General features: G+C 34.6%; 3 protein-coding genes across 4 annotated transcripts; 2 read left to right on the top strand and 1 right to left on the bottom strand.

Annotated features, from left to right (window-relative positions):
• The first annotated feature begins 278 nt into the window (after nt 1–278).
• On the top strand, nt 279–1,267 carry LOC108986125 (homeobox-leucine zipper protein ATHB-7-like). 2 transcript variants are annotated; one of them, XM_018958649.2, is made up of 2 exons: nt 279–777; nt 881–1,267. In XM_018958649.2, exons 1-2 carry the CDS (start codon nt 496–498, stop codon nt 1,175–1,177), a joined length of 579 nt encoding a protein of 192 aa, XP_018814194.1. In that variant the 5' UTR covers nt 279–495; the 3' UTR covers nt 1,178–1,267. The 2 variants fall into 2 exon arrangements, with proteins under 2 accessions (XP_018814194.1, XP_018814193.1); XM_018958648.2 differs by having other exon boundaries at nt 283–777; nt 875–1,267.
• An 886-nt stretch (nt 1,268–2,153) lies between these two features.
• On the bottom strand, nt 2,154–5,896 carry LOC108986124 (mediator of RNA polymerase II transcription subunit 10b-like). The gene is made up of 6 exons (XM_018958647.2): nt 5,790–5,896; nt 3,649–3,927; nt 3,480–3,560; nt 3,238–3,340; nt 3,017–3,115; nt 2,154–2,412 (listed from the first exon to the last, which is right to left on the bottom strand). Exons 2-6 carry the CDS (start codon nt 3,879–3,881, stop codon nt 2,341–2,343), a joined length of 588 nt encoding a protein of 195 aa, XP_018814192.1. The 5' UTR covers nt 3,882–3,927; nt 5,790–5,896; the 3' UTR covers nt 2,154–2,340.
• Nucleotides 5,897–18,838: 12,942 nt separating this feature from the next.
• On the top strand, nt 18,839–21,131 carry LOC108986127 (cytochrome P450 78A3-like). The gene is made up of 2 exons (XM_018958651.2): nt 18,839–19,858; nt 20,179–21,131. The coding sequence occupies exons 1-2, from the start codon at nt 18,890–18,892 to the stop codon at nt 20,800–20,802; spliced, it is 1,593 nt and encodes a 530-aa protein (XP_018814196.1). The 5' UTR covers nt 18,839–18,889; the 3' UTR covers nt 20,803–21,131.
• Nucleotides 21,132–21,583: the final 452 nt, after the last annotated feature.

Below are 21,583 nucleotides of genomic sequence, written 5' to 3' on the forward strand. Positions count from 1 at the left end.
TATTTGTTTAGATTTGTATGTCTGTCTGATATCTTCAATCGCGGAAGAACTAAGACCCCAAGTGAGAGTTCTTGTTGTAATATTCCCACGTAAAAAAATAGCATTTCAGGTTAATTTTCCAGTTGAGTATAATAATTACTAGGAAGCATTTGGAGGTGTCCTTGCTCTGAAGATAGATGATGTTCTTCATCCTAAATTTAATCATATTTTAATAGATTTATAAGATCATTTTTAAGGTGTACCACATCGCCCGAACAATAAAATCCATCGATAAAGAGTCATAAAATACACACTGATCATTGCTACATCACTTTCTACCTCACTATGATGTTACTCGAGTGCTTGGAGATAATTCTCCTAGCAAAGACCAGCATCAGGCCCACACTGACACTTCTTCACCTGCTTTCTCTCTCTCTCTCTCTCTCTCTCTCTTCCAAAGTCTGAAATCTTTCCGAAACAGCAACAAAACTTGAATCTTGAAACACACTGACAAGCATGACGATGAACAAGAACATGAGAAGATTTAATGAACAACAAATCAAGTCGCTGGAAGTTATGTTCGAGGCAGAGTCAAGACCAGAGGCTCAGATAAAACACCAGCTAGCTAACGAGCTTGGACTGCGACCTCGCCAGGTTGGTATATGGTTCCAGAACCGGAGGGCTAGATTGAAGACTAAGCAGGTCGAGCGGAACTGCTGCATATTAAAAGCTAGTTATGATAGTCTAGCTTCCAACTTCGAGTCATTACAAAGAGAGAACCGGGAACTCCTACTCCAGGTATCATTTATATCCCTAGTTGACTAAACGAGTCTTCAGAAAATAACTAGTTAACTAAAGAAGTCGCTGATTAAGTTTGTTTTGAGGTTTACAAAAGTTGCAGAAACTGAAAAAACAGCTGGGTAAGGGGCATGGGAACGAGAAAGGAAGAGATCCTATGTTTGAATCAAAAGAAACTCCCAGAATTCTATCAGAAAGTGCCGACCAGAAAACCAACATGCTTCTGGGCGATGTTAACTGCAGACATGCTGAGTGCACTGTGGACGAAACTGGCATTCAGAACATCGCACAACCCATGGATGGTTCCCAAGCATCACCAGGAGATCGGCACAGTTTAGAGTGCAGTTGTTTACCGGATGAGTCAGGTGGGAATTCACAGTGGTGGGAGTTATGGTCTTAATGAATTGCCCTACCACTTCAATTTCCAAACATATGTATGACAGTATATTCCTATGGTGAAATGGAATCCTTTGGTCAGCCATTGCATCAATATGAAACACGTATATTCAAATATAAGAATTTAACACTCCAGACAAAGTGTCCAACACTAAAATTTGATAATGGTAAGAATGACTAAATCCAGGATCTTAGAAGTTTTCAGTCCTATAAGTGTAGCTTCTCTACCTTACGTTCAGGTAGAATCTCTGAGTAAAATAAAGTCCAAAGCGAATAGGAAAGGTTTTGAAAACAAGAGGAGAAAGTCAACTCATGATGGAAAGGTAAGATGAAAGGAATTGTAGCAGTAGGAAGAAACTCCCATCAGCAGATGCGTGCTTCTATGCACGTGTTGTGAATGCATAGGTATGAACTCCTTAATCACGTAATAATCTATGGGAGGACTCATCTAATCGACAACGAAGAAGTTAAAAGCCTTCAAGAACTTCATAATATTTAGTAGGGCTATAACAAAGTCATATCTCTCCTCTAAACTCTAGATGGTTTTCTTTCAAATAGATGTAGCCATTTGCATGGATTCAGGGAAGATCATACATCTATCCACCAAATTAGGATTCCCTCACAATGCACCAAAAATTTACTACTACTTATGGCCATGTTTTTCGCCATTGATTTTTTAATTCTCCTAACAAAATCACCAAACACCGACTAAAAAGCTCAGATATCATGTATTGCATACATATCACGTAACCCTTTTTCCATTTTTGTTCCACTGATCAAGCTATTTCCAAAAGTATAATTTATCCAATGAGTTTGGTTTTACTTCTGTCTCAACTCTTCGATTGCATCTTTTCACCAGAAAATAATCATAAGATAACATGACGCAAGCGTGCATATGTGTTCAAGTTACGTGGGTAGAGAAGTGTTGATTCCCAAACCAAGCAAATAAATTTATAAAACCCAAGTACATGTTATGTGAGTAAAAAAAATTGAAGTTATTGCATTCCCAAATTTAAGATCAGCAAGTACTGACAAGAAAGTTAGAAAAAAAAAAAAATCTGTTGTATTATCCATGTATCCATTTGGCTTTTATCAACAATCACAAGATCAAAGACATGCCAAGAGATGGACACTAATAATAACAAAAGATAATACTGACATGGGCGCCTAAAGCTCGGATTTGACCTTCATATCTCCATTTGGTAACATGCTTTGTGCTTGTGCAAGCTTCTTCAAATCCTGCATGAAATGTAGAGAACTCTTAGCATTAGATGGTAAGAATACACAACATTACAAGATAAATAAAAACAGTTTCAGAATATACCTTAAGGTATATGCCTTTTAACCACCGACTAATAACTTGAATAAATAATTAAGTCAAAAATAGGGTGTTAAAATTTCTCATGCCAAGCATTCAGTTACCAATCTCCATCCGAGATTATGCACATAGATGCTCCTATCATTTCATTCTTCTTTTTCGATAATTTGTTGAGTTGCCTTAGCGTCTTATTTCATTCATGAACTCCTTGAAGTCATTACCACCAATAACTAACCACCCCTCATGAGTGAAGGAAATAAGAAGCCAGTCCATTATTTTTTAAGGAAGGTGTGCCAGTGCTTCACATTCAATGTGACAACAGAAGATAATACCAACAAAAGATTGATAACTAAAGAGGTACCCTTCCCAAATAGAGTGGCCTGATCTATAAGCGTGGTGGAAAGAAAATTTGGGGGAGGAGGATTGGAAGAAAAAAACAATTGAAGAACGGGTATGGACCAATCGAGGAAAATCCGTAGAGACAACCATTCTGAGAAATTAGTGGGCCAATGCAATATAACTTACAGCAGCAGAGGCAGCAGAGGCAGCACGTATTTCTCTGTATGATTCAACTTCATCAGGAAATGCTTGTTCAAGTTCTTCCAAAAGATGTCTGCGTAAACCCTGAAAAAATAAAACCACACACAAGCACAAAAACCAATACCTCAACCTTAACCTTACTTGAAACATTGAAATGGAAATAAGTAACTATGCAAATCTGTCATATCAGAGGATATCAAGGCGACCTTAAACGCATCAGTTTTGCCTTTCGTGATCTGATTTTTGGAAATACAGCTGTTTATGACATCCCTTGTGAATTCGTCTGGATTCTTTCCATCATCTATTAAACTAACAGCAGAAGTATAATATCTTTCGGTAAGTAACAGCAGAAGTACAGTATCGGGGATCAGAAAATAAGGAAAAGCCTGAATTCCATCATAAAGAACAATTTCAGATGAAGAAGAGGCAATCATGGGAATAGACTCACTTAAGAACTTCCATAGGAACCTGGATGTTGCACTTCTCAGCTATTTTAACCATGTTGTCAAGCTCCATAACAAGAGAATTGCTGCAGAATAAACCTGCAGCAATCAATTTCTTGATAAACCAAGTAACAACTAAAAGAACAGATCACAGAAAGGACTGCAGAGTGGTACAGGCGTTGGAGAAGAGGAAGCTGAGAGGCAGCATTGAAGGAAGAGACAGTAAGGTAGAGCTGGTGAAGGAGGCCCAAAGTTTTCTGGATAGAGTTGATGACCTGATTCAAGTTTTGCTTTGGATCGTCCAAGGCATTTACTGCTGCCGTATCATTGGCCTGAGAGATCAGCCCATTGCCACCACCACCACCACCACCAGTCACTGCTGTTGCAGCACCCTGTGATGAATCCATGATGCGTTTTACTTCAAAGACCTCCCCAAATCTCTAGAATATGTATCTGTCACATAAAAGATAAAGAACTTAAAATGTGAATATGAATTAAATAACAGAAGATTTATCATAAAATGTTTATTTTCCCTCGGATGTCAAAATCATCAACTTCACTATAAAGATAATACAACCAAAACAATTATGGGTAATTCAAAAAATGTGGAAAACGGAATACCAAGCTGCTTTAAATTATGTTCAAATGGATTTCTCCTATCTAGTCCTCTTTTCAATCTACCAAGAGAAGAAGAAGAAGAAATTTAAGAAACTTAGTAGCATCAAGTTCTTGGCAATTCAGAGTTATTTTGAAATCGGGAATAGCTACACTTTGCAATTAAGACCCGAGCATTAAGATTGTGGCATGTCGCCTATTTTTTATCTTTATTAACGACCAGAATTAAAAGAGAGTGCAATGTGTAGTTTTTGATTGTTGAAGGATACAATGTGTTATTGGGCAAAAATTACATAATTCTTATAGTTTGAGAGTGTGAAGTGTACTTTTCTTCTAAAATACCATCGGTCCTCAAAGCAAAATCTGTTGGCATCAACACTGAAAATTGTGGGCCAATTGGGCATTATCAAGCATCACTTTTAACTCTAGAAAACAACAAGAATCTAACTGACTCTCGACTTTTCCATATATTTGTAGATTTTTTTTTATATATATAATTAACAAGAAATTTTATTATCAAGAATAGCCACAACCCAAGTACATAGGAAGCATACAAAGGAAATACCTACTGCACTCTAGAAAGCAGGAAAACTAAAACAGATTCAGTACATTATCATCATTCCTTGCAAAGATCTTAGCCCACAAACACGAAAAGAAAAAATTCCAAAGATCTTCAAAAGAATGCTCTTTGTCTTCAAAACACCTCCCACTCCTTTCCAACAAAAGACACTGCATTAAACACAAAGGAATCATTCTCCATTTGGCAGCTACACATTTCCTTTCCTCAAAGCCATGCCAACATGCAAGAAGATCCACAACTTCCTTAGGCATCACCCAATATAAACATGTCTGACCAAAAACCTCATTCCACAAATACTTTGTCACCTCAAAATGTAGAAAGAGATGATTTACAGATTCACCATCCTTCTTGCACATGACACAGCAATCAGCTATATACAAACCACACTTTCTAAGGTTATCCGTGGTCAATACGTTCCAGCAACCACCCAATTGAAGAACGCCACCTTAGTAGTATTTGTAGAAAATAAGTAATTGAAAGGAGAAAGTACTGAATAATATTTTAATTCGCCATCATCAAGCATCACTTCAATTCTAGACAACAACAACAAGAAGACCAAAACTGACTCTAGGCTTTTCAATAGATTTGTGGAAAATCCTCAAGTAAAAGGAGAAAGTATATGAATAATATTTCCACAGCCAGCCATCGGTTTCTTACATTAAAAACATGGAAGTTCATTAGACATGCAACCAGATAGATCTTTTATCACTGCACAACAAATTCAACCACTCTAAAAATGTAGTATCATCCGTATGATAAAGAAATCTCGTTTGAGATATAGCCAGCAGCCTTAACTCATCAACCGCAACATTTACACCACAATATCAACCTCCAGAACTACATTGCACTTTGAAGTAAATCCAAGAAACGGGTTGAAGAAATCCATATAATCATAAAGCAGTAATAAAGCATAAAATCCCAGAATCTCGGGAACTCAATAAATCATACATAATGAAAATTCCTCGCATTGATCACAAATAAATAAAATTCAGTAAGACCCAGATCAGAAATAGCTCCGAACAATAATAATAATATATATTTAAAAAAAAAAAAATCTAACACTATGTGCTATAAACCTTGAATGCCAGCAATCCCCAACAGAGAATCAAATTGAACTTACATATTCGAATCGGACCCAAACTTGCTCGCCGGAGTCTTCTTGTGAACAGCAGAGACGGAGTTTTCGAGAGAGACTCTATACAACCTACACGATCAAAAGGAATTGGGGACTGGTTTCACAAATTATAACTGTAATTATTTATTTATGGGCCTTATATTTATAGTATCAGGCCCAAAACAATGTTAAATCTACAGAACCTCAGAGGCCCTCAGTTTTGGTTTTGGTACTTGGTCCACCGAATTGGACACTGACTAGAGCCTGGGAAAAGTTAATCAAAGTGACTGATCAAAGTTAAAAAACTATGCAAGTTTTATCTAAAGGAGTGAGCAAAGGGTGGTGGCAGCCGGCAGGCACTCTAGCCAACTTTGGTCGTGGCTAAGCCATTAATGTCATATTCTGTTTGAGAAGTACTAAATCTACAAAGAAATCTTATAAAAAGTTTATAAATTGATGTGACGTAATTTCATGTAATACATAAAATTTACTTTATAACAGAAAATGATTTATATTATCACATGTCATATCAATTCCCGTCAATTTATAAATTATCTTTTATAAGATACGACCAAACATCTTTCATTCAATTCGAGATTAGCTGTGGAAAATGTGGAGGTAAAAGGACTAAGGTAACTACTTCTAATGCTTAAACCATATTAGGTTTGGAACAGTTTACCAATGGGAGGTTGTCAAAGTGAGCAATTGAATCAATCATTGAATTACCCAACTTGCTAGGTTTGAAGACCTCGAGAGTGCATAGTGGCCTCGGGGGCTACCAAATTGAAAGAATTTTTTCTTCAATTACCTTATTGTTTGAGGACTTTTGCACCCTACCCTTGTGAGTAGTCGACACGTCCCAACAAGGATGCCAATAAAAGAAAAAATCAAACATAGCAAAAATATTACAACTCAATGACCAATCTATCCTTTAAACAAACTGTATGGACTATTATAATATTTTTATCTCATTTATATGTTTAGTAATAGTAGCAACTCAGGCTAATATCTTTTGGTAATGATACTCATCATCTTTTTGTCATTTTACGATCATGTAGTATTGGATGATTGGAAATTATTTATTATATTTCACTTGTAAACCTATTATTTAATACTACATCATAAAATAATGAGAGGATGATGAGAAAATTGATAATGAATAAATTTTTTTAATATATTATCTATTTTGAAGGATGTGGCCCCACTAAAATTAAATTAAAGCTAAGTTTGAGAGAAATAATAAACTTATTAATATGGATCACAAAATTTTTTATTATACAATATTATGCTTCTTAATATGAAATCTAAAGTGAAAATATAAGAAAAATCATTTAAGGATGATAATCTATATTAAAAATAGTTGAGAGGCTTTATACTCTAAATTTCATTAATTGGTAAGAAAAAATTTATTTAAGGTCTCAATTATAACATTATATGCTTAATATGACAAGAAAATATATAGATTTTATACTAAACTTGATAAACTAACTTACATATTAGAATAAAAGATGGACTTTTTAAAATATCACTTGATAGTTTTTATGAAGCAAACACGATGTTCTAAATATTTTATTTCAAAATTAATAATGGATGAATATTTATTGCATGAAATATTATTGTCGTCAGAAATATAAAATATCTATTAAATTATGTTTTTAAAATTTTAATTCAACGTATATGTAGCAAATTATATATCGAGATATAATTTTATATATAGTTATATTTTCATGATTTTATCTCTTTTTATTTTGCATAAACGCGTTATAAGGTAGAAAAATTGCTAACCCCTCAACAAAATTGATTCTGCATATTCTTTGATGATCATGATCAGCTTTAATTACTTCGCCTTTTGAATTGAGATTTCTCAATCAATTCAAATCGTACGCGCGTCTCCATTTCTGGTCTTCGTTGTCCTACGTACTTCTTTCCTTTAGTCTAATTACTGGAATCCAAAGGAAAAGAAAATATATAAGGAATTAAAACCCTGATTCTTAAAGTAGTACGTTGAGGTAGCTAGCTAGCTGTTCTGATTAATCTCCCCATGCAGCTTGACTGGCCGGTCTAGAATTTTGACTTTCTTTTTTCATGACCTAGCAGCTGATCTCTCTTAATTGTCAACATGAAAATCATGAAGCATGAGTATATATTTTCGAAGAATATTTGACAATATTAATACACCAAATTGAGGTACAATGTCAAACATTAATTTGGTCCATATATATGCAACTTGAGATATTATTAGATATATAAATTAATATATATTTAATTCTAAAGAAAAATTGAAGTGCTCCTAGCTGAACAATCTCAAGTTGTGGAAAAAAGCATCTTCTTTTCTTGCATATTCTCGATAGAAAGGAACATATATATGGGGATTTGGTAATTACAACTAAAAAAAAAACTACTTTCCCAATTAGTACTGTTAAGATCTGATGCATTTCATGTTTCAACCCCATATCATGAGAATCGTCATGATCAAGATGGTCAAAGTTTGGCAATATGCATGAGTGTTATTTAATGATCGGAGAAGGCAACCCCGAAAGCAAAGATATATATATAGATACACCTTTGCTTAATTGGCATATATGCCAACAGTTTAGTGAGTGAATATTGGTGGAAGACTAGTGTGGGAATAGCTAGCAGCTCTGATCAAGAAAATTTGAGGTCATTTTTCAAAGCAAGTGTACCATTAAACATAAATAATAATTATAAGTAGTAGTAGATCATGAGGAAGACCTTGTAAGTATATGGTCGACTAAAAAGTTGTAAGTATATGGTCGACTAAAAAGAGTTGTTGACCAGTCGCCGGCCATTTTTCTAGATCGATGTCTGTTTTCACCATTAATAATAAGGAAACTTTTTGCAGCCATTCAACATTGAGCCAATAATGATTAGCGATTTTGAAAGATATATATATATATTAAGATAATAAACTATAAGCATGAAATGAATTTGCGTGGCGCCTCCACTGAGCTTAAGGGCCTATCTAGTAATTAATGATATACAGTAGTACTACCTTTGTTCTTGTGTGGAATAAAAAGTACTTTTACCAAGCTGGTAATTAATTAAAAACGAACAATATTCTTATATATTCTGATCTCTCATGATGTCTTACATGATTTTGTTATTTCAAGTTATATTTATTAATATATAATATTTTAAGGGATTTTATATATATAGCTACCATGCATTTAAGTAGACAGTCACTTAAAATGTATCATATTAACACGTGTGATTGTGGATAAAAAAAAATAATAATAAATGAAGAACAACAGTTCTTAAGCAGACGATCATATCCTCTGAAAATACAGCATAATTCGTAGACAAATTAGAATATATATGTTTATTTTAGAGTCCACTATATACGGCCATTATGCAGTGTCAAAGATTAATTAAAGACCTAGCTAATTCACATGAATAAAGCAGCTTGTCCTTGACTCAAAGTGGTAATAAACTTGACTCGGTAACAATAAAAAAAAATCAACCTGGTTAATTATCACTTCCATGAATTTTTTTTTATTCGATCTTCTTTTGAAATTTGATCTAGTGGTCCAACATGAATTGAGTGATTTGCATTAATCAGGCCAATATGTGTGTGTCATGTATATATGCCATTAGCTAGCTGCGAGTAGTCGTTTCGTCATGCATGACCAACAATTTAATTAATATATAGAATTAGATATGAAGAAAAACTAAGAGATATATAATGGAGTGGAGATAGAGTACGTTAACATGATTTCATATATGCAAATGGTGGCCGGGAAACTTTTGTAAGCTTTCAAGTTGAACATAATTAAATCACTCATGAAACATGAATCTTTCGACTCCGCATCAAATCTATCTTTCGAAAAAATAATTATAAGCATGCATATGTATAGACCATCAGCCATCAATTCGATGTATGTAATTAATTCGTGATCAGATTATTAATTTATTCAATCAAACAGATAGTGCTCCGTTTGTAAATTAAATTAAGTTAAATATATATAACACTTTCACACCACACTACAAGAAATAAGGCTTTTTGAGGCGATTTTTTATTTGTTGGAAATAAAATCGCTGCAAAAAGCCTTTATTGCAGCGATTTTTTACATCATCGCAGTTTTTTTACATCAAGTTGGAAAATGGTCTTTTGCGGCGATTTTTTCACTTTTTACGACAGAGAAATTCGCCACAAATACTCAATCGGTCTTTTGCAACGAATTGTGACTTTTTGTGATGAACATTTCGCCGGAAAAAGTAACTAATTTTTTGTGACGGTTAGTTAATCGCTGTGATTGTGAAAGTAGTCATTTGCAGCGATTTTTTATGTTTAAAAATCGCCAAAATAGATTATTTCCAGCGTTTTTTAAAATCGCCGCAAAAGATAATTAGAAATACTACTTATTTGCACCAAATTTAAATTTCGCTGCGGAATTCAGCATTAAAATTGAACCTGTCGAATGCATTGTAAGTGTTTTTTGCGGCGATTTTTTGCCGTCGCAAATAGTATTTCGAGCGATATTATTTTTGTTGCTAATGCCTTTTTTTATTTGCGGCGAGGATTTTGGGGTTTGCAGCGAGATTAAGACGTCGAAAAAAGCTAGTTAAATTAAAATGCCCGCCTCTTCTCCATTCATTTCCCTCTAGCCCTTCCCCCCTCCCTCCCCTTCTCTCTCCCACGTTCTTTCTTCTCGAGCACAACCCACGCCGGTAAGCACAGGCAGTCGCCACCACCACCACGCCACCGCCACCTCACCTCGACGGCCACCCCCTCCATCTCCCCCACCCCTCTGCCGATCTCTTTCCTCCAGCCCTAATCTGGCCTCAGCTCTCTCTCTCTCGGATTTCTCTATATCGCCGCCACTAGGGGCGCCGTTCGCCACCACCCACACGTCGACGCCGTCGCTAGTTCTCTGTCAGAGCCCCCTTCTCCTCCATGCCCAGGCCTGCAGCCCGAGGCCCTCCCTCTCTCCCCAGCTCTGTTCGCAACCCACGGTCACCAGCTCTCCCCAGCGCCACCGTGCTCCTCCCGAGCCACCACTCCACGCCAAGCAACCACCACGACCACCCCTCTCAACTTCCTTGTTAATAGATTTGGCTTGCCATTTCCCAGTAGACGGTATACTCAATTTATATTCTGTTTAACAATTTTTTTTTTCTTTGATATGGTCTTCCTTGTATAATGTTTCTACGAGGAATATGTAGGATATGTGGTCCTCCTTGTATAATGTTTGCTTTAAGGATATTGATGAGAGTAATCAGCAGAATGATCTCGGTATGCTACTTTTTAAACCTTTTAGAAATGCATCTTATTTTATCATATTTCCTAATTTTTCTGAGTGGTGCGTGGAGGACCAAGAAAAAGAGACCTTGGGAAATGGTTTTGTGCATCTATTGTTGTTGTTGTTCTTTTTTCTTTTGGTATTGAGTTTCTGTACGGATTGTAGTACTGTGCTGTTTACAATTTGTAATTTTTATGCTGCTATGAAGCATCCAACATTGGTGCTACAGTTTCCCTTTACATTGTTTATCACTTGAATCTGTTTAGGGACAGATTCTGTAATTTCTTTTTTCAATTTTATAAATCCCTGAATACATATTTTCAATTTAATTGATAGTAAGAGTGACTTAGGTTCAAAGTTACAACAGGATCCTATGACACTAGGGGTTGTGATCATTTTGATGTATGATATCAAAAGTTAACAACAGGACTTTAACGCTAGTAAGAGTGCAACAGATTGATGTGTGATGTCATTTTCTTTCTAATATTATGACATATATGTTGAAACATGTTTAAATTTAGGCATTATAATTGTAATGTACCAAAAGGATGGATAGTTATTGCAAACAGACTGCAAGTGGTGTAAAAAGTTTATACATATGAAACTCTTAAATAGAAAAAAATTCTTTTGGACTCATTCTGGCCTGAATCCGTAGATACAGTTCAAAATTTTGAGTAATTGTACCGACAAGAAAAGTTCAGACTCCAACTGGACTATGTCTAATTGTTCTGATTGGCTGGGTTAAGCTGGGAATTTTCTATCCTCATCCAAGCAGAGATTTGAGATTAATGAGATTCAACTTTCTATCATTTGCTTTTATCCCTTGAATGCATGTTGCATTGGACATGATGTTTGCAATGGTATTTATTAAGATTTGGATGTTCATTCCATACTTGGAAATCTTAACCAACATACTAGCCCTTGAATGTTATAAGAAAGTAGAACTTTAGTATCTGTCCTGCTTGAATGTTATAAGAAAGTAGAACTTTAATATCTGTCCTGTATTTTATTGGACCGGGAAAAGATGGAAAATTCTATATTATAACTGGAAAAATGTAACAGCAATGTATGTGGTAATCACTGCCACAATTAAGAAACTATCAAATAACCATTGTACAGGAAATATTCATGTCCAAGTACTTGATCATCAGGATATGCATGCGAGTTTATTACATCCATCCGTCGTACATTAATATTCATGTCCAAGTCATGAGGAAATTAAAAAAAAAAAATTACCATAAATAAATGTTTGAATTAATTCTCATTAATTAGTACTTATATCCACACGCACGGACGATATTATAGGATATTTTCCCTTCCCTCAAAAAACCCATGCATGCAATTAATTACATACATGATTCGGAAAATATATATTATATATAAAATCCTAGTATTAATATTTGGAAATTAGGTTATAAAAATTAAGTCAAAATCATGGAGAAAAAGATGACATGCATGGAGCTCCATAGAAATTATAAATAATGCTTTCACAGTCGTGCATATATTACTATATTAGATTAGATTTATTTGTCAACTCAAATACTCGTACGTAGTACTGCTCTTTAATAAATTAGTGTATATTTTCTCACCAATTGAAAGCTTGATTCAAGATTCTCAGTTGAGTTTACGCCATACATGTGGCCAGCACGCAACATTAATTAATGTTAATTTAATTGTAAAATATCAAAATGACCAACACAATATATATATATATATATATGTATTTATGTATGTATGTATGTATCTTCAATCAGCAAGCTGCATGCACAGAGCTAGCAAAGGAGAAGTAACCATGAAAGTTCCTGGACTAATGAAATTAAATAAAGGTGGATATATATATATATATATATATATATGTACGTATGTATGTAGTCAGCAAAGTTTCTGAATCCAGAGTCCAGACATAATTTCTATGTAATTTCAATACTTCTCAAAATTAATTGAATATGCACATACATGAATAAAAATTAATGGAGTAGTAAACATATATATATATATATGCGCAAAATTTATGCACTTTGTCATAATCATCGACATTCACTACAAGAAAATTAATTATCTGTGACCAGTTATTTCTTGTAAATATGATTATTTTCAGTCAAAATGAGTCTGTTTTCATTGTAAATAATTAATCACAAATGCTCATTTTCTTGTAGTGGTTACAGTTTAGATCTACTCCGTCATTTTCATATCTATGTTTTTGCTTTCATTGTTGTTTCCTTTTGTTTAGTTTTAAAAAAAAAAAAAAAAAAAAAAGAAGATCATCTCTTGAATATTTTGTCTATAGAGGTTATAAAATCCTGGAATTTTCCTATTTGTATCCGATCATAAATATAACTCTTCTCTAATAAATGAATAACGTCAATTTCTCATAAAAAAAAAAAATCGTCAAACATTGGTAAAATTAGAATGATTTGGAAAGGTGAAACATCATCAATTTGTGCAAATTGTAAGACCATATTCATGAATTCAAAGCTGAAGAAAGCAACCAGTACTCCAGCATGCATGTTCAGTACAAGCTAGTTTCTCATACAAGAAAGAATCGGAAGCTAAAACAAGTACATATTCATTGTTTTTATGTCACCAAAGCAGTACACAGTATAGATTCTGTGTGTTTGTGGTCGTGCTTTAATTTATAGTTTTAAGATATTATATATAATATGCACCATTGGAATATTATAGCTAGCTACTAGCATAGCTTAGACTACAATTTGCATATATAATGAAATAATTAATTAAACAAGTGATGTTACATGTATACGTTTAATAAATCTAATATTGCTACTGATCTTTGTATTAAATTTGTCGTTCTCAATCATACTGTTAATGTGGCATAGTATTTAATTAAATGATTTCTTATAATTATCATTTAAATAAATAAAAATACTTAAAATATCTATAGTGCAACACGGCCTGTTGGTATGACTAAAAATAATATAAATCAAGGTGAAAAACAACATTGTCATATGTTTTATCTCTCGAGCCTGTTATGCCAACTGGGAATTAAGACTTGAATTAATCATGCATATATAATTAATGTTGCTAGCTCGATCAATCCACATGCATATATATAATAAAACCAATAAGCAAATAATTAAGAAGTATTTGATTCTCTCGTAGCACTTGCACTTATTTTATTGAAGAGTACTGTTGGCAGCTAGCGGCCTATGCATGCCAGACGATTTTGCTTTCGGGATTCGTCACCTATATATGTCTCCATAGAAACGTATCTTAGTTTTTTTTAACGAGTGATTAAAGTGTACTCATGTTATCCGATTACGTTTGCATTGGTACTACCGAATGAGTACTAATCTTCTGAACGATGTTTTGAATGATACTTGTATTCTGATCTCTATATTCCTCATCTTTAAGGGCATGCATGCCAATACATGCACACATGAGAAATAGGTCTCAGTGCTGCTTTTTTTTTTTTTCTGTGAATTTGTTCTATGGCGTTACGAACTCTATGGCACATGATGCATGCCTTTTTGTCCTAATTAAAATTTGTAAAGTTTTGGCCATTTTAGCTGGCCAGCAATATCGAAGCCTAGCTAGCTTGGCTGATCTTTTATTTGAGTGTAGCATTAATGAGACATTTGAATATAATTAATTATTAATGTTCCATTAACAAAGTTTGGAATGATTAAAAAGTAGGACCAAATTAATGTTCAATATTTTAAAGAATAATTATTCTCATCAATCATTATTCACTAATCCACACCTCGTGCATACACCTTATGAAAAACATCACATACTCTAAAAAAAAAAACTATCAGGTATAGGGGTGTGGGATGAATAGTGACTTATGCATAGAAAAATTATATTATAAAATATGAACTAGTATTAAAAAAAATGCTTCATCAAGGAGAAGGAGCGCCATGACTAGTCCCAGATAGAAAAGGTCTTCAAGTAGAATCATTTACAGCATGCCTAAAGAAAAATAAATAAATAAATGTGTGAACATCTTTCAATACAAGGAACTAGCTAGGTGCACTAGTTTTATTAGCCAGTCAAAAGGTTGCGGCAAATAAAAATCATCAAGCCCATTTATATGAATTAATTTTGCCTAAGTGAAGGATTTTATAAGAACAATTTATAAATAAAAAAAAATAAGGTTAAAATAATAAAAAAATCTATTCATCATCTTAATTTTTATCATATTCTTATCATTCTATAATGTGGTATTAGATGATAAGTTTATAAATAAAATATAATAAATAATTTTTAATTACCTAATAATACATCATAAAATGATGAAATAATAATAAAAATTAGAATAATGAATAACATTAATCTAAAATAATTAGTTCAAACAAAGTAAATTAATGCATCCTCTCTCCTTCCTCTTCTCGTCTGCCACTCTTTCAATGAGCAGCGATTAATATAAAATTATACTGATTACATTCTCTTTCATGTCTTTAATTTATCTCTAAATTAATTGTGATGACTCTAAAAAATGAGGGCTACAAAAAGTGGGACCCAAGTATATATGTGGCATCGTCATCCTAAATTTTGGAGTATGCTGTGGCGTTAATATATATATATATATTTATATATATTGTAGTACTTGATTCAGACATTGTGATGACAATTAGACCCTAAAACGAAGGGAACTTTGATGGAGACAAAGGCTAATGAGACGTCGGCTTCGATACGAATTTGCAGATCTAAGAAATTAAAAAAGTAATCATGCAGGTGCTTCGGTCCGCGGGAAAGCTCACTTGTCACACATTTGGAGAAGTAAAATGAGACAGGCGGGGGGCCCCCGCGCCGGGGGATCACTGCGCTGTGCTTTGGGGATGACTTTTACAAAGTACCAATTGGCAGGGAGGAAGGGACACGGACACGATACCCATCACCCTCCTGCATGCCTCTTGTCCGGACGCGTGTGTACTGTGTTCCGAACCTCACCACTCGTTTCATGTTTTTACTTACTTAAAATCCTCGCCCAAAAGCTACTCTCCAGTTTATGTGCGTGCTTGTTAACTTCGGGGATTAAGCTAATTCATTTTTTCAAAAATCAAGTCGAATATTTTTTTAAAAACAATTATAATTATACTTATTTTTTTAATATATATAGCTTTCTCACATCACCGATTTGTCTTACCAATATAAAGAAAAATCTTACTCTAGTAGGTCAACTAGGAAATTAAGGAAAATAATTCATGCTAATCTTAAGGATTTTCATACTTATTTTCATTGTGTGGTTTTGTAAATTATCATTCCTTTGATAAATTAGTATGTTTTGACTTTCTAAATCCTGGCGTACTTATTGAACCCATGCAATGTGTCTTCCATTTTTCAACGCTTAAAGAAGCAAGTAATTTAGACCTTGTTTGGCAATCAATTTGTCAACTAGGAAAGGAAAATAATTCATGTTAATCGTAAGGAGTTTAATTCATACTTATTTTCATTAGATCGTTTCGTAAATTATCATTCCTTTGATACGTTATATGTTTTGACTTTCTAAATTCTGGCCTACTTATTGAATCCGTGCTACGTGCCTTTCGTTTTTTAATGCTTCACGAAGCGGCCTTGTTTGGCAACAGAGATGAAAGTTCTTATCTTATTTTAAAATTTCTCATAATTTACTTTACAAATATCTTTTAAAAATAAAATATTTTTAAATTTTAATTTTTTAACTTTTCCATCTACTCATTACGTAATTATTATCCAAATATAAAATTAATCTATACAATTTTTTAAAATTTTCAAACAAAACATAAAAAATAATATAACTTTTTTTTATTTTAAAACAAAGATTCTATTAAAAATTTATATTCAAATAATTTTTTAACTTTATAATATTTTTATTTAATTTTTTTCTCTTTTTTCTAAACATAATAAAACAACTAACTCAAACCATTTCACATACTATTCACAGAAATAATATCATATTTTCCAATCTCATCTCATTATCCATGCATGCCCCTAGAGCATGTACGACATCAATAATAAGCGTTAAAAAATCCTTGTTGGTAGTTAGATGATCTATTTTCTATTATTATCTAACTGTTTACCCGAGATTCATGTCTTTACTTTTTTTGTAATAACCTTTAGGGCCATGCTAATATGCTATTGTGTTGCTCCCTCCATCTTAATTCAAATAATTTCATTACTATTTATAAAATTATCATATTTTCTCATCTCATATTATTATCCATGCATGCCCTTAGAGTATGAATTGTTCAAAATCAATAATAAGTAATAAAAAATCCTGGTAGGTCATTAGATATTCTTTTCTATTATTACCTAAGTGTTAACCTGAGATTCATATCTTTACATTTCTTGTAATAACTTTTAGGGTTCATGTGCTACTGTGATGCTCCCTCTTAACTGCTCAACCTTATCCCTCGTGTCATGTCACATAATTATTAAAAAAGAAGAAGAAAAAGGACAAAATCGAGTCGGAGAAGGATCTCTGAAACCCCATTACCCAACATGCGCTTGTTCTTTCTCTCTCTCAGAGTATCAGAAGCTCCTTCAAGCCGTCGAGGGTCACTCTTAAGTACAACTCACTCTTAAAACCTCCAACACCAAATTTGGATTTTGATCTCTCTATCTCTATCTCTCTCTAATCTTCTCTGATCAAAAAAGCAAAAAACATTCTTTGTAAATCATAGTCCTAGGTCCTTTTTGTTTTGTTTTTGTGTTTGGCAATCACTCGCTCGTCACCAAGAGCTCAGTTTAGGATTTTGAATGAGCTCAGTTTCTTTTCTCATTTGACAAAAGAAGAGTTCGGTTTCATTTTTCATTTCGTGTTTCTCTTCTTCTTTTTTTAATTACTAACCACATGGCATGCCACGTCAAGCGATAAGGTCGTGTGGTATTGATGGAGCAGACTAGCATTTTCCTAACCTTTATATAATATTTTATCTTTTACGTACTCTTTCTATTAATACAACAGTATCACACTAACGTTTGTATATAAGCAATACTAACATACATGATACATGCATGATATTCGACATAAATCATTAGTTAAAATTCTCATTTTTTTAGATTTTATTTAAAGATTGTGTTTAACCCGCCCAAGTAAAAGTTCCAGTTTCATCCATGCTATATATATAGCATATGGTCGCATGGACCATGATCACCATTCCTTTAGTCCTTCCTCTTTTCTTATTCTTCTTCTCCTTCTTTATATATTTTCCTAGTTATTTAAGGAAAATATTAAATATACTTAAGAAAAATTTATAAAAAACTTACTTCTCTATATGTCAGTTATTGATACATTAAAAATCATAAAATTTAAAATTTAAAATTTAAATTTCAAAAGAAAACTAACAAAATGAATCTTAAATAAAAATGTAAGTAAACCTTTAAGTATACGTAATACTATTCTTATTTAAATAGTCACTGTCATCAGAGTTGTATAATCTATTTTAAGTGTCATTTTCTTATTTGTCCAATTGGACATATTTAAATCTATTTAAGAAGTAAGAGGATATTTATGGAGATTAGATGCTTTCATAAAGGTAGTTGAAGGACCCAATTTAGATTTTATTAGCTTAGGAGGGCTCCTCATATTGGTCTTTAATTCTCTCATCAAAGCGATAAGGTATATACCACGCGTTTTAAATAAGCGTGGGGGCCCGAGACCACTTCCTTTCCGTTACAAGGCCAGGGCGGCGCACGCCGTTATTTCCATAATTGCCATAATTTTTTTTTTCTTCCGTTATGTGGTCAGTAACTCACCCGTTACTTTAACGGTTACACTTGAGATCCCGAACCGTTCCTTTGACACTCTATATAAACCAAACGACTACTTCATGGTTTAACCCAAATAAGGAAACGCGCACATATTTCTTGGTCTGTCTTAAATCTCTGTCTCCAATTTCCACCATGAAAACACAGGTTGATACCTTGTGGGTTTTGGCTCTCGCTTCCAAATGCAAAGCTTTCTCTTCCCCAAACACCCTTTTTCTTTTCGTTTTTATCTGCATGGCTTGGCTGGCCTTGGCTTTGTGCTACTGGGCTTACCCCGGAGGTCCTGCATGGGGAAAATATTGGTGGAAAATATCAAATAAGACCAAAGCGAAGAAAATACCAGGGCCACGAGGGTTCCCGGTGCTGGGAAGCGTGAACCTTATGGCTAACCTGGCTCACCACAAGCTCGCTGCAGCTGCCGAGTTGCTTGGAGCTAAGCGGCTCATGGCTTATAGTCTTGGGGAAACCCGCTTCATCATAACATGCAACCCCGATGTAGCTAAAGAGATCCTCAACAGCTCAGTCTTCGCCGATCGTCCGGTGAAAGAGTCTGCGTACAGGCTAATGTTCAACAGAGCTATTGGCTTCGCTCCTTACGGAGTTTACTGGCGAACACTGAGGAGAATCGCTGCCACTCATCTCTTCTGCCCCAAACAAATCAACGCTTCAGAGTCTCAGAGGTTCGAAATCGCAGCTCAAATGGTATCCAAGATTGCATGTCGTCCCGGCCGAGAGTTCTCTGTCCGCCAGATACTGAAGCGAGCTTCGCTTAACAACATGATGTGCTCGGTGTTCGGACGAAACTATCAGCTCGAGCCATCGAACAGCGAAAGCAACGTACTGGGTCAGCTTGTGCAAGAAGGTTACGAGCTGCTGGGGAAGCTCAACATGTCGGACCACCTTCCTTGGCTTGCAGGGCTCGACCTTCAGAAAATCAGGTTCAGATGCTCTAGACTGACTCCTAAAGTGAACCAGTTTGTGAACCGGATTATCCAAGAGCATAGAGCCCAAACTGGCCAAAGAAACCATGCTTTTGTGGATGTTCTTCTCTCTCTTCAAGGGCCTGATAAATTATCGGACCAGGATATGGTCGCCGTGCTTTGGGTAAGCAAAAGACTGGCCTATTACAAAAACAAACATGCGTATACAATTCTATCTGCATATTTTCTGTTCCCTACCTATAAAATAATATGTATGTTTGCTGAGGAAAAAGAAAGGCATGCATGTAAGATATGATATGAAAAGAAACGTTCATATGTTATAGAAGCTAAAACAGTGTGGCTTCTATATGGAGGTAAAGCTTCACTCACTTAAAGACACACACATATTCTTTCAAAAAAAAAAAAAAGACACACACATATGGTACTTGTTATTGAATAGTGCTAATAATCAGTTGCTTAATGGTGTTTTCTTAATTAATACAGGAGATGATATTCAGAGGAACTGATACTGTGGCGGTTTTGATAGAGTGGATACTAGCGAGAATGGTACTCCACCCTCACATCCAATTAAAAGTGCATGAAGAGCTCGATAGGGTCGTCGGAAGATCGCGGCCGTTGAACGAATCAGACATCCAATCAATGGTTTACCTGCCGGCGGTCGTGAAGGAAGTTCTGAGGCTCCACCCACCAGGCCCACTTCTATCGTGGGCCCGGCTCTCGGTCACGGATACTATAGTCGATGGATATGACGTGCCTGCAGGGACCACAGCCATGGTAAATATGTGGGCAATAACAAGAGACCCACAGCTGTGGACGGACCCACTAGAGTTTATGCCAGAGAGGTTCGTGTGCACTGATGCTACTGACGTGGAGTTCTCTGTGCTGGGGTCCGACCTCAGGCTTGCACCATTCGGATCGGGTCGTAGGACATGCCCCGGAAAGGCATTGGGTTTGACAACGGTGACCTTTTGGGTGGCAACTTTGTTGAATGAATTTGAGTGGGTGCAATCGGATCACAACCCGGTGGATCTCAGCGAGGTGTTAAAGCTGTCGTGTGAAATGGCAAACCCTCTTACTGTGAAAGTGGAACCAAGGCGCAGATTATAAGAAATCAAAACGCCACAATTCACAGAATTACTTCTATATTGTATACAAAACATATATATATATATATATATATATAAATATATATGCAGCTGGTCGTTTAAAAAAATATCTTAATTAAGCCGCCTCCGCATGTCTCTGTTAGTGATCGGCCATTTGGATGAGGTTGCAGGCTTATTTTAGCGTCAATGTCATGTGCTCTGTTTAATTATTTCCTTTCAGCATCAGTACTACTTAAATATATTTACCTGTGAAGTAAACGTTTATGTATGTGTAATCTCCCAGTATTAATTAAGTTAGAGCAATGAAAGTTTAAAATTACTGTTTCTTTCCTTTCTCCCTTTTATTTTCTTTTTCTGTTCTCTCTCTCTTCTCTTTCTTTTTTTCTCTCTCTTAAATTACTTTCAATATCAAGACGACATGGCCGGATAAAAGAACAGCTTATTTATTTGCAGATCATACATATATATATATATATATATGGGGAAAAACCAAATTAAACATATATATATATATATATGCATGTCATGTGTACTTGTTAATTGCTAATGATATATGCGTGGTGATGTTAATCAGATTTACATTAATTAATGAGACGTTCTACGAGTATAATAGCATCAACCCACATTAAATAACAAACATGATTTTGTCTGTTGATTTAATATAATATTCTTCGATATGGAATTCTTTTTTCCCTCCTCATGATCATATATATTGAAGATTCTCGCCTGTTGTTTATTTTAATCCGGCGGCCTGGTGGAAACTGACGATCGTGTATATATAT

This window comes from Juglans regia, chromosome 2, assembly GCF_001411555.2.
Source record: "Juglans regia cultivar Chandler chromosome 2, Walnut 2.0, whole genome shotgun sequence".
Classification (NCBI taxonomy): Eukaryota; Viridiplantae; Streptophyta; class Magnoliopsida; order Fagales; family Juglandaceae; genus Juglans; species Juglans regia.